The 14,679-nt window shown below is 30.4% G+C and overlaps 1 protein-coding gene across 1 annotated transcript in view; it reads left to right on the top strand.

Annotated features, from left to right (window-relative positions):
• ArfGAP1 (ADP-ribosylation factor GTPase-activating protein 1) overlaps nucleotides 1–14,679 on the top strand; it is a 76,058-nt gene that overhangs the window by 42,114 nt on the left and 19,265 nt on the right. Inside the window, exons 10-11 of the mRNA XM_076469634.1 lie at nucleotides 3,569–3,628; nucleotides 7,455–7,600. Coding sequence (XP_076325749.1) covers nucleotides 3,569–3,628; nucleotides 7,455–7,600 — 206 coding nt within the window. The remainder of the gene's footprint in view (nucleotides 1–3,568; nucleotides 3,629–7,454; nucleotides 7,601–14,679) is intronic.

Here is a 14,679-nt window from a genome sequence, read left to right as displayed (position 1 = left end):
ATTTGGTGACTGTCTTTATGCTATTATGAAAAGTTTGACCTGTCCTGGAAAATGTGAAATATTGTAGGTAATCATTTGAAACATAGCTGTGTTAGTGAATATGTTTAAGCAACCTTGAATATAGCTGAATCAGTTACTACCTATGTTAGGCAATTTTAAATGCAGCCATATTACTATTTTACTGTGTTTAAAAACTAATTGTAGCTGTGTTAGTAATTACACTGCACAACAAAGTTTTTGCTTCTTGAACACTGTTGGGTGTTCCTTGTAGATTCTTGGCTGTTGATCACGAAAATCACATCCAAATTTGCCCATCATGTACCATTTCGTCAAAATATTTAGTTTTGCTACAATGGAAAAACGATATCATGGTAACTAGAATCCGTCAATGCTTACTGACTACTGTTGGACACTGCAACATGATGCACCGGACATTGAATACAAATGAAAATCAGGAGCAAGACACTTTTAATTATGTTGAACTTAATAGCATATTAGAAACATAAACGCAATTAAATACGTTATTGCCAGTAAACAGTTTACTGTCTATTTCTCAGAGTTCCTACATGATGAAGCAAAACCAAAACTATATTTGTGCATACCCACCAGGTACCTGTCACAATCAGCAAAACCTTTTTAGGAAGCAAAACCTTTCAAAAAAATTGTTGTGCAGTGTTTTCTAGTGGTCTTAAATACAAATACTTTTTGTAATAATTTATTTCAAAGTTTGTTTCATGGTTGATGTTTCTTTTTTCCAACAACCCTAGGTGCAAGAGCAAACAATATTTCACTACTGAATATTTGTTTTCTGGTAAACAATGTTGCTTATTGTGTTTCTCACATAGAAAATTAAGCCATGTAAGAGCGAGTAAAGATTTTAGTTTAAACAATATTACTTCCAGCTTTATTTTCATTTTTATATTCAAAACTCAGTTTAACAAATGCATACATGCTTTTATGGCTAAGTACTGGTTGACTTTTGCAGAATGATCACAAGTTGAAATTTATTTTGCAAGTAATGTGTATTTGTTTTGAAAAATGGACTTTTCAATGCTACATATGTATTACATTAACTCTTTTGCTACAGACATCTTTTTGTATACATGTCACAAGTTTTTAGTGAACTACATTCAAAAATGAATTGAACTACTTTTTCTCATGTCATACAAATACTTTTAGCATAAAAACATGGCTACTAATCCAAATTTTAATATTATATAACTATTAAGCTCTTAATTAGATTTGACATTATAAAAAAACAAAATCACGAATTTCCTCTAAAATGAAAATTGACATTTTCTCTCTAGTCATCTATTCTCTAATTTATTTACCACGATCCCCCAAGCAGTATGAAATGTATGTTACTCATTATAATGTTGTTATTGTTCAGGCAAAGCATGAATTTTAGTCTTTAATTTTGTTTAGTTACAGAACCATTAACTAGAAAATCAGACTACTCTTGCCATGCCTGTTACATCCTCTCTTTCAGAAGTTGACAGTAGCTCTGTCTAATGTTTAATACTGTATTACTTATAACCATTATAAAAAAAAAAACATGTTTTAATATGTCAAATGGTGCATTGTACTCCATTGTTTTCTGTACAAAGTGTCAGAAATGTATATTAAGGGTAAATATATTGATGTGTTGGGCTATGGAATTTTCCACAGTAGTTGTCTGTGACTTCTTGTCTCTACACTTGTTTGTAAAATAATGCCTATATTTGAATAAAGTTAAATGTATGTACAGAAATTCTTTACAGTGTGTAGATCATAGTTGTATCCAAAATGCTATACATTTCTCTTCTTATCAAAACTCCATATATTTCAGTACAATTCCTTTAGAATTCAGTTGACAAGTCAAATTATTTTTCTCTATTTCTATTGCAATACTATATCTGAGTATAATTCACTTACACCATTGTGTGAGTTACAGCAGTTGTATCATAAACTTTCAGTAATTGTCTGCCTTTTGTCAGTGTTCAGATAGGTGGTTTTAGTTACTTTAGAATACCCACAAGACAAATTCTTCTTCTTATATCTTTCAAACTGTTAATTTCACTCTAACATATCAACTGTTATGCCATTTAATCCCACAATGGCTTTCTGTCTTTCTATGACTGAATTTTTCAGTCACATGGCTTTACTCTTTGTTTCCACTTTTTGGGTCACTGCTATTTATGTCTATTACTTAGACCTTCTAGAAAAAGTCCATGGCCTTGACATCAGTGGATTGGAAGCACAACTTTTAATATACTTGAAATTAATAAATAACAAACACAAAATTAACTAATAATACTACACTAAACAGTCTTTTATGTCTGACACAAAGAATTATCTATTTCACTTCCAGTTCAAACTTTATTTCCATGGGAAAATATTGTTGAGCTTAGTTGAATTTTTAACAGCTCTTGTCACAAAAAAGACAGAAAATTGTGATAGTTGTGGAACATTGCCTGCTTTTTTTGTGTGTGATAATTCTGTATTGTTTGATGCATTATCTATTTGAATAAAATAAACTTTAGTGCAGTAGTAACATTAGTATAAGAGAGTAGAGTTAAGTGTCATTAATAGCTGACAGCAAAAATATTTTTTTCTTTTTTACTGATGAGTATTATTTATTTACTGCTAAAAAGGTACCTAAAATGTAAAAATAAACCTTTTAGGTTAGATAAGATAAGAATAAAAAGTGATAGGTAAGTTTGTTAGCAACTTTTGAGTTGCTCGATCATTATGTAATTTGATACGGTAACATGAGCTTCACATTAATTTGATGATTAACAAATTTTATAGTGGGAATATAAATTACCCATGGTTCAAAGGGGCAACAAAACAAATTTAAATATAAATAGAGTATACTGTTGTCAGTTTAAAGGAACTTAGGATAAACAAATGTAGTCCATGTTACAAAATTTAATTTTGGTTGTTATGAGATCAGTCAAATTGTCCAGACATGTATAGAGTTAGGGTAGAAAAAATAACAGATAAAATCAAAAGTTTTACCAAAAAAAACATTTGAAATTTGCTTGGGAGGTTTTAGGGATTTATACAAATGTAATCTGAGATTTTTCAGACTAAGAAAATTTTTAATCTCACAACATAAAAATTAGTTTATGCTTAAAGCAGTGAACAACTTCATATATTCATGGAGAAATTTTAATGAAACTACTTCTTTAAAAATTCTGATTTGTTTTGTCAGCAGATGACTTAACAATTACTGGGAGTTTGTGTACATTTGTGAAGTTACCGAAAATATGTTAGAAATTATGGTATGGAAACTAAAATTGTCAATCTTTGGTCATGATCAAGCCTGTAGCAAGAGAGTTAACAAATATATTTTTGTTGCTAGTGGTGCACACAATTTTATTTTCCATTTTACCTTCTGTAAACTTTTTTTTTGAGCATTTATATATTATTTTCAAGTGAAGTATGTACTAGCACATGTTATATTTTCAGTTAGCTTCTATTTTACATTGCATATATTTTTCTGTAACCCATTTTAATCAGTTAGCTGTGGTGCATGAATTCCATTGTTCTGTTAACTGGCAGTGTTTGCTTTATTACAAAATAGGTAAAAGATGGTTCAATAATAAGTGAATTCCAGAATCAGGTGTCCACAGTTGGGTCAAAGGTGAGTACTGCAAATTGTAGGTTTTTATTTCTCTTTAACCATGTAACTAGTTTACTGGAAGTTTATCTATATTAGAGTCAGAAATCTCAGTTTACTTGTCAGTAAACTTCTTAAGCTCTTTTATTGGATTTAGTGTATTCTTTACTAGTTATACATTCCAGTAATTTGAATGTTCTTCATAGTTTTGTTTCATTTGAGATTAAAATGAAGTATTTTTTACAAGAGATAGTACACAGAATATTTTTCCAAAATTAAAGACAATTCATTGTCAGTTTCTTTGACAATAGTCTGAAGCTTTAGTTTGCCAATGAATAAGCTATCTTTTATACAGAGGTTGTTCATCATTGGTTCTTACTGTGATCTTAAACAAATTAGAGTGGATGTTTTAGTGGATATTCATGTATTAGGAAATTTGATAACATGAGTGAAACAACATGCTAATCTAATATCGTCCACTAAGAATGTGATGTTGTTTAGTCTCTCTTGTTTAAGATTGTTGACAAGGTTAGTGATGAGAAGAGCCTCTATGTAAGATAGAGCTTACTCATTCAAAAGCTGGGGCCTGAGATTAATGTTAAAGAAGCTAATAATAAACTTTTTTACTTTTAATAAATATTTTGAGCAATATATCTGCTTTTAAAAAAGACCATTGTTTCTTGATTGTGGAAACATGTTTTTGTTGTCCATGCACAATGGTTCCCAGAACACTGGGATATAATAATGTTCTCATTTATCTCTCTTACTTTTAATAATTGTTTTTTTTTTCTACAGGTAAAAATTGGGTGAATTTTGTATGAGTTTAAAAATCATCTCAAACAATATAACTGGGAAGAAATATGGTTAGAAGCTTGATAATGTTTTTTGGTCTGCATTGTAGGTTTTTGGGTAGTAGATTGTGTTAGCTAAATAATGTCTCATTTGACTATGTCAGAGTATTTTTGCTTCTGAAAACTTACATAATTTTTCATTGTAATATGCACTGTTAATCACATTTTTAAACCCTATGAGTAAACATTAGTTGTATTGGGAGTTTAAAAAATCAGATAGTGTATGAAGTAATTGTTTAAGTTTAATAATAGATTTCTATTATACTGATATGTTTATTCAATGTAAAGTTTTTGCCAAGACTTTCTGTTTAAACTTTTCATTATAACCAGATGTTACTTCAAATATGGAGCAAAATAGAACGTGTTGTGTGTGTTGTGTTATACCCTCATAGGTATACCATAAACTTTTGTAAATCTGATTGTCTATTTTTTTTATTTTACTATGTAGCTTTTGATAATTTGTTTTCATTCCCAAATGTGACTTTTTTTTTTTCTCTTTCTTTCATCATACTTTCTGATTATGAGTTGAATTACTATTATTTTTCCTTAATTTTGTTTCAGACTTTCTGATTGACTAATGTATTTTCTTCATAATTTTAACTCATAAACTTCCTTAGTATGATTGTGAGTAAAATATTTTCTCCTATTTAATTTGTGAAGTTACCGAAAATATGTTAGAAATTATGGTATGGAAACTAAAAGTGTCAATCTTTGGTCATGATCAAGCCTGTAGCAAGAGAGTTAACAAATATATTTTTGTTATGAGTATGTCTAACAAATTTTATTTACTATTTTGGTCTCCAGACAACTTGATTGTGGCTCATTTTGACCTCTACATTTTCATTATCATTATAAATAAACTGTTTATTCTTCTCTGTGTCTTTTACCATTCATACTTTTTAACATTCCCAGGCACATTGTAAAATTATAATTAGTGACTTCACTAATTACTTTTCTGTTTCACCTGTTTACCTAACTTTTAAGTTTTCATCTATACTACAAGGTTTACACCTTGTGTACTTTAAAGTGGTTAATTTTCTTCCCCATTTATTGTTCTCATAAGTCTATACAACAGGATTTAGATTCTCTGTTTTTTTAATTAATTTTTCTTTTACCTCTATGGTTCTCATAGACTACAAAACAAGATTGAGATCCACTTTTGTTTAAAGTAATTCTTTCCTTTATGATAGCCTGGCATAGCCAGGTGGTTCAGGCGCTTGACTTGTAATTTGAGGGTTGCGGGTTCGATTCCCCGTCACACCAAACATGCTTGCCCTTTCAGCCATGGGGGCATTATAATGTGATGATCAATCCCACTATTCATTGGTAAAAGAGTAGCCCAACAGTTGGTGGTGGGTGGTGATGACTAGCTTCCTCCCATCTAGTCTTACACTGCTAAATTAGGGACAGCTAGCACAGATAATCCTCAAGTAGTTTTGCACAAAATTAAAAAACAAACAAACAAAATTCCTTATGATATTTGCAGGATTTTATGTGTGTGAGCTTGCATTCTTTTACAGTAGGTGTCTGTGACAGAACACAATCTATTTGTTTTAAAATAAGATATTCAAAACAAAGGAAATGCATGTACACAATTTGTTTGCATTAGAGGATATCACAATTTTATCTAAAACTCTAAATAATTGTTTTTCTTGTCAAAAGTCCACACATGCTGACTCAGTTACTGTAGAACCCAATTGACTGACAAGTTATTCTTCTGTACTGTTTCTTACAAGACAATTTGCATTACATTCATTTATGTTGCCCCATAAGTTTCCACAGTTGCATCCAGAGCTTTAAATAATTCTCCTTCTTTCATCAGTGTCCACACAGGTGGATTCAATTACTTTAGAACACACTTTGACAAGACTGCTTGTTCTCATTCTCTCTGTTAAACTGTGAAACTCATTTTAAAATATTGTCTGGTGTGGCTAAACTACCAATCATGCAAACTAACTTGTTTTTACTTAACTGTTACTTACTTAACTTACAACATAGTTGGTTTACTGTATATACACATCACCCAACTAATGCTTTGAACTTCCTACCAACTATGAGATGTTATGAAGTGACAATAATCGAGAAAAATGCAGAAGGATCAAGTAATGCAACATCAAATTACAACAATTGACGTACACATACAATGTGTGACTGTTACTGAGTTATGTAACAAAATTTGTCGTAACTATTACCTTTAAAATTGTTACTTTTAAGTCCCTTGTTATGAAAACGAAATAATCATTAAACATTAGATTACTACATGAACTAACTAATAACTCTTACCCTAAACAGTCTTATATATCCAACAGTGTTTGTTAGTCTGTTGTTTTAATTCTGGGCAGAGTACATTTTGACTTCTTATCATTAAAGTTCACTTAGTTTCATGCAATAAATCATTAGGAAACATGAAATAAAACCAGAAAAGCAATCTTTGTTTTTGTTAGATATTGTGAATATAAAGCCCAATTATATTGTAAAAATAATTTGTTTGAGGAAAACACACTTTCATATTTTGGGAATTCCCACAAAACTGGAAATACATGAACACTCTACAGTCACTATCTAAGTGAACAAGTGTTGAGGTTCTGAGTACTCCATATATATGCAGCCAAAGTTAGTGACTATACTCCTCTGTGCAAGATTTTCATTAGTGTGTTTACAACAGGATTTTCATCTTCTGTTGTTAAAAGTGACTCAGTATTTCTCTCCCTTTGGCTGTTATTAATATATGTAAAACTTATTTAAAGTGATTATTTCCTTCCTTTCACTGCTTTTAATGAAAGTTTTTGAAATACACTACTTTTTTCTTTTTTTAGTAAAGATCTGTGCAATTGTTACTGCTACTTTGCTATAGTTTTGTGAATCACATATTTGAATGTCTTTGGGAGATGAGTGGCAGTACATAAGTTCCATTGTGCATCTGACTCTGTTGTATTCTAACAAAAACTGTGACATACTTGAGCATCATGAAGCTACTAACATAAGAATTGTACTTTAAGGTGGCAGATGTGAGCAAAAAAGGTTGGCAGGATATTTCAACACTTTTCAACCAGAAAGGCACAACACTGGATACAGTATCAGGAGCACCATGTGAAAAATCTTCTTTACTTGGAACTCCATCACAATCATTTCCCAACAAAGATAGGTGAGAAGTAAAATATTTTTCTTGTACTTCTGATTTCATAACAGAGTTGGTCTAAGTAACCCATTGTGGCATTAAGTTGGTAAAAGCTTCTGGCAAAAAAAATATTCTTATAATATCTTATGAAGACTCAATTTATGGTATGCTTAAGATATGTGCCTTAATCCTCTCTCCATGGTCATCCTTTATTGTGCATGTCACAAGGTTGTAGTGAGTTACATTCAAAATGTAATTAAAGCACTTTATTTTCATGGTATGGCAGTATGAGAACATAGCTGATAATCCATATTTTAGTGCTATATAAATTTTACATTCTTACTTTTTATAAGGCAATATTTAAAAATATTAGAATTTCTCTTAGTGTGGACATTATGACATTTGTCTTGACATGTACTCTTATCTCATTTGCTTAACATTTCTCCAAGAAGTACAAAATTTAACATAAATTACTTATGATAATACTCTCATTGCTCATGCAAAGTATAATTTTCATAGTCATCAATCTTATATGAGTATAGAGCTATGAAATAGACAATCAGGCTTCTCTTGCCATGCTCACTTTTCACATCCTCTCTTTTAAAATTCACCAGTAGTTCTCTCTAAAGTTCAGTGCTATATTATTTATAACCAATAGAAACTCAAGGTTTTACTATATGAAATGTTTTATTGTATTACCTTCTTTTCTGTACAGAGAATTGTTAGTTTCATTTCCATGGGAAACTCTTCAATGAGCTTAGCTGAGTTTCTAACAGCTCTTGTGATATAGTCTGAAAGCCAAAAGATTTGTGATAGTTATGAGATGTATTCTATTGTTCTCTGCTTACTGTTATGTGTTCTTTGGTGCATTGTTTAATGAATTATAAAAGTATTTTGTGCACTGCTACCATTAGTATAAAAAGTAGGGTTAAATATCATTAACAGTCAACAGCAAAATGAAAAGAAGACCCAGGTAAGCACTTTTTTGTATCTCAGAATGGCTGGTATGGGTACTAACACTTTTACTAATAAAGCAGAGAACAATGTTTTGTACTTTTTTTTCATATGTATTCTTAATTTATTACTAAATAAAAGTAATTAAAATGTAAGAGTAAGAAACTTTTTGTTACTTAAGGTGAAATAAATAATAATACAATTCAATTTTTCACAAAGTACACTTGTGAACAGCTGACGAATAATACATAACATAATTTAATAGCTCAGTGTGAGCTGCACATTTGCCAAGTGATGTAAAACATACAATGAGGTGAATAGTAGTTAGACAGGGCTCAAAGGTTAATAAAATAATAAAATTTAAGTATAAGTAGATGCACACTGTTATGAATTTAAAGCTATTTAGGATAAACAAATGTGGTTCAGTTTGTGTTACAATTGGAAGTCATTCAATAAAAAAACACTTTATGCTTATTTTGATTTTTTTTTTGGTGTTTATGAGGTCAGTTAAATCTGGTATAAAGTTAAGCTAGGGAATTAACAGATAAAATGTAAAATTTTACTGAAAAAACGTTTGAATTTTATTTAGGAGTTTTGTCCTCATTTTTATTTTTTCTTTAATATTCAGGTTTGTAGTTTTTGCTCTTGAAGGGTAACTTTTCTACAGAAGACTATTTTTCTTTGTGTAGATTTAAATGATTCATTTTTTGGAATTCTTTTAATAAATAATACGCAAATAAGATTGTTACATTAAACTTGTCAAAGTAAACTTTTTAAATGTGTATAGCACATAAACCAAACTTAGTTTTACTTATGTATTTCCAGTATTAAACATATCAGAGTTGTAGTTTTTACCCATTGCCTAAGTTATTTATCATTTGCTCTTTTTTTTAATTGTCAGTGTTTTGTCCAACACCAGAATTATCAAATGCAAATTTTTTTTTATCATGAACTAAACATTCATCAAAATCTTAGTAACAGGTTGAAGTTCACTCATCCTGAATTATTATAAGAAAATGAATAGACATCTAATTGTAGGTCTTCTAAAATATCCTATGTATTTAATATAGGTCTGTCTTGTATGAACTTTCAATGTATATAAAGATATAATTTAACTTGGTCTAACATGTATCACTACAGAAACTGTTTTTATAGTATATATTTGTAAACTCCTGTAGAAAGATTAACAGAAATTGTTGCATATGAGTGTGATATTCATAAAAAAATTCAGTAATTCTGTGTAGAAATTTACTGTATATCACAAAAGTACATTTTTTACATGTTCTTGCTTTGTTTTCTTTGATTTGATCTATTTCTAAAATTTAGATATGCTCAAGTATGTTATTGTGATAAAAACTTTTTTCACTGTTCTTGCAGTTAAGTATTGACACACACAATTACTGTATTTGTGCACAAAATGATAAAAACAAATTTAAACGTTTTTGATATTGTTAGGGATGTTATATTTTTATATATATATATTCAGTTTTAATTTATCTAGTGTCTATTAAAAATTGTATTTTTAAAAGTTTTCCTTAATTCAGTGAAGTAGTCATTTTACCACTCAAAAAATTGATTGTCCCATCATTTCCACAAGGTTTATTGTATTGATGATATGGAACTTTGATATCTAAAATATATAAAAATTGGTGGGTTTTTTTTTGTAGATTAACATAATATCATAGTTATCAAAGTGGAACATGTTAATGTACATAAATAATTATATTTGTTATAAGACATTATAATCAGGCATGTTACATTTTAGATCACTACATTCTTTACCAAGTTCTTTAGGGATAGCCTCCAGGGACACAGCAGTATGTCTAGATTTGCATCACTAGAAACCAGGTTTTGATAACTGTTGTGGGCAGAGCATACATTGTGTAGCTTAGCTTTGTACTTCATCCCAAATAGACAAACAGCCTTAAGAATTTTTACAAATGAAAACTGTTTATAATAATAGTATTTCAACCACTTGTGTCAGCAATGGATATAATAAATATTGTGTGGTTGTAATACTGTTATTATACACTATTCTAATTCTTGAAAATCCCTAGAGACTAGATAAAGAAAAAAGTTAAAAAATATAACAGGCCTAACACTAATGTCTTATGACAAGTAAAATTAAAATAATTCTTCACTATTTTTTAAAAGATGTACACACCATAACAATTGCTAGCGTATGTTAATAGTAAACTGGAACCATGTTTCTGCATGGGTAAATAGTTTAGTGAAACAATTAACCCAGATATGTTAATAGTAAACTGGAACAACATTTCTAAAGGAGTACAAACATTCAGATTCCTTGCACCGTGTGTATATGCTTGTGTTGATATGGTTTATCTATGTAATGGGCATTTACAATGAACTCATTTCCTCAAATGTGTGGGCAGATTTAAATTCATGCACAAAGCCTTGGATATCAGTGAATGTAGTTTTACACACACATATGTGCTTATTACATGAGTGCCATTTTTCCGCTGAAACACGGATTTCCGCGGTTTTCAAACAGCCAACAATCACCCACGAGATTCGTGTAAATTCGAGGAGAAAATATGAGCGATTTGGGGGCTGGGTAGGTGGTTTTTGAGGAGAAATCGTATTTTTTCAATGTTTATTGCAGAAAAAAAAAAATCTGACCGCCATCTTGGAGGCAGTCTTGTTTCGTCTCGTTGCAGGTCTCGTGATCTGGTATCGTGTGCATACCAGACGATAAAATATTCTCTACGCTCCAAAGAAACAACAGCGATTGAAATGTTTGATAGGAAAGATGTTCATTTTGATTCTGTAGACAAGAGAATGTGTAAGGACATTAGATCAGCAGCTTCAAAGTATACCTCAAAGCTGAGGTAGAATCAGAAGAAAAGGGAAGAAAGGCTTGAGGCCTATGGTTCTGTGAAATCTGGCCCAGCCACCTTGGCTAAAGAAAAAGTCCAGAAAGCCGCAGAGGCACAGAGAGCTGCCCATTCAGAGAAGGAGAGAAAAAAAGCTCGGAAGAGAGCACTGGAAACCCTTGTCTCGAAAAAGAGGAAAGTAGCCAAGATTGATTAAAGGAAATTAAGTGATTTGAAATTTGACTGTAATTTATGCAGCAGAGCAGAAGTTGATATAATAAAACATTTTATTATTATCTGCAGCATACAGTGCCAGTGGTTTATTTTAAAGCATATCATTAATTTTATTTTGAAGCAATGTCAAAGCTTTCCTTGATTTGCTGTTTCAGTTTGTATTGTGAAAGAATGAAAAATATATTGATATTGAGGTACCAGTAATTTACTGACAGGATTGTATAGATGAACAAGTTTTACTGTAGGTAGTCATGTAGAGTAATTTTAAGTAATTTGAAATTTTAATGGAATACATGTCAGTAACTGTACAAAATTTAATTTCTGAGGCATATCACATATCTGGGGCATACCCCTGGATCCCCCTAGTCAGGCGCGGCTGCTGTGGCGCCTCTGGCACAAGGCTATATACCTTTTCCTCTTTTTTTCATAAATGTCATTGGCATGCCTGTTATTAGTAGTTTGTATCATTCTAGATATTATATCTTGTATATGTTAAAACTAGATGATAATTTTGTTGCACATTTTGTGTGTACAGATACTGCATTGAGTCCGTACTTACGTGTGTTCACCATTTGGCACTAGCAGGAAATTTAATGTATGCAAAATGGAAGTCTATTTCGTGTTGAGGGTGATATTTATCATGGCAGTGATGAAAGAATGTTCAATTGGTAAGACACACGTTGGTGACAAAATTATTTGCAATATTTGGCAAAAGTCCTTTGTCCGACAGTTAGAACTGTATTACATAGAAAAAAGTTTAGACAATCATTGAATGCTTATAATATAAAAAGATTTTAAATTATGTACTGTATATAGGAGCATGTTAGCAAAAAATATTGCTATAAGAACACTCAAATTGGGGTTATACAACCAGAGATTGAATGTTAAAATTTATTTCAAAACATTTTTCAGTGTTACAAAAATGAACAGTTCTGATAAAATTAAGATAAGCTCAGAAGGGAAATAATAGAAAATAAGAATGTTTAAGTACTACATGAATGGGGGCAAAACTAAGGGGTTGTGGAAGCACGTGCTTATACACAGAAGGAAGAAATTTAAGAATGTTTGTATGCCAGTGATAATAATGCTTCTACATAGATCCCAGTAACAATGTTGTTGAGGCAGAATTTCATCACATTAAGCATGTGCTCACTTATCAAAGGCTTAGTTTAAAACATGAAACAGTGGAGAACCTTCTATCTATTAAAATAATTTTTTATAGACACAAGAAAAATAAACAAATAGTAGAAGCATCCTGAGAGAAGTGTATAACAAAAATGAAGGAAAAAGAAATTTGATACACATCCTTCTAACATGTCTGTAGAATATATTTCCAAGAAATGGAAATCAGACAGGTAAAATAAAATTGAAAGTGATTTTGTGGTGGTGAAGAAAGTGATTACAGATCATGATAAGAATAATTCAGACTAAATCATGTCTAGGTCCAAGTGTTGAGACTGAAACAAATGAGATTATTTTTCAAGAACTGATTAAACAGGGATCATTCAATGTCAACACTGTTGATTTTCCTCCACACATTGTTTGTGAGGACAATGACTGAATATGCCCCACTAGCTAATAGTTGAACAGGACAAAGAATTTTGGTGCATACAAATTGCTGTATGAAATAGATTTACTTCAAACTAACTAGATTTTTATGAGATGTGTGTTTATGCAATTTTTAACTTTTTTTTGAGCACACAGTGAAACTAATGTTTTATTTCTTTATACAAGTATTTACATACCATTTTACCCTTGTATGTAAGTTACACAGAAGTAATTATTATATAATTGTAGTCTAGATGTTATATGCCAGACCTTATAATTTTTCCAGTTTTTTACTGGATATAACATTGTTATTAATTGTTACTTTGTTTATTCATCAAATTAAGGTACTGGGCCTTAAATTTGTCTCTTACCATTGCTTTACCCTTGAAATACAATCACAGATTCACTTCTTCATATAAATACATTACAGTTCAGTCAATACAATTAACTATTATTGTTCAATTTTGTAAACATAAAATAGAAACAAGGCATTTTTCAAAAGTTTTGGCTTGCAGTAACACTTTCAGTTGAACATGAATATTATAACAAAGAGAAGAAAAGAGTTTTGGAATGGTTTTGTTTTTACAATCGCAGTTCAAAAATTGTAGTGTTAGAGACTGTTAATCTTCACTTGTTGTGAGAGTCAGCTAAGCTTATTATTAAAGTAATTTGATTTATAACTGCTAGATCTGGATTACAGTGCACTTTAGTATGAAATCATTTTCAAGTAATTGTTATCTAATCGGTGTAGAGCTGGTGTTGTGTTGTGTCATAATAAAAATTGAAACTATACATACAAGGTGTACTGTTAGTAACCAAAGAAACAAAAAATAAATTACATGATCAAACTTTTGCTTAGTTAATATCCATAAAAATAAAATAGAGCGTGTGTTCGGAAATAAAGTACCAAAGATATTATAGCTAGAAAAATTATAAAAAGCAATGTTTCATAAAATTTCTGTGATAGCATTGTACAAGAGTGTATTAAAAATTTCATTTACAGTGTAGTCCTGTAATTTTGTAATAAAAGCAGGTAGTTCACAAATGAGCGAATAGCTTACTATTTCAAAGAATACATAAATGTTAATATCTGTGTAAAAATTCATTTAATTCTTTGTGGATATTTAAGGTTATAGAGAACAGGGATTCTTAGAAACGAAATGATTTCACTCTGCACGTGGTATATCTTTGTGGGAATTGGAGGCAAACATTTAACATTGAGATTAAATTAACTAATTTCACCCCCAGCTAATAAACTGCTATTAACTGCTTAAATAGTTAAAATTAGGGCTAATTGACACAAGGTAAAGAATCAGAGTTATTACATAATTTATGCTATCATTCAGTGATGTGCTTATTATTTCCAAATTTTACATTTAAAAATTTCATAGATCCATTGTAATTACTTTTTAATAATTTCGTTATTTAAGTGCACTGTATTATTGATTTGGATCAGTCGAGAATGTGTAAAATTATACCTGTTTTCTAAGTATACGAGTGTATGAAAGTGTGTAAAAAATGTAAACAAGAGGGAAT

This window comes from Tachypleus tridentatus, chromosome 12 (genome assembly GCF_004210375.1).
Source record: "Tachypleus tridentatus isolate NWPU-2018 chromosome 12, ASM421037v1, whole genome shotgun sequence".
In the NCBI taxonomy this organism is placed as follows: Eukaryota; Metazoa; Arthropoda; class Merostomata; order Xiphosura; family Limulidae; genus Tachypleus; species Tachypleus tridentatus.
The sequence above is the reverse complement of the archived record's forward strand: the minus strand, read 5'-3'. Positions and strand labels throughout refer to the sequence as shown.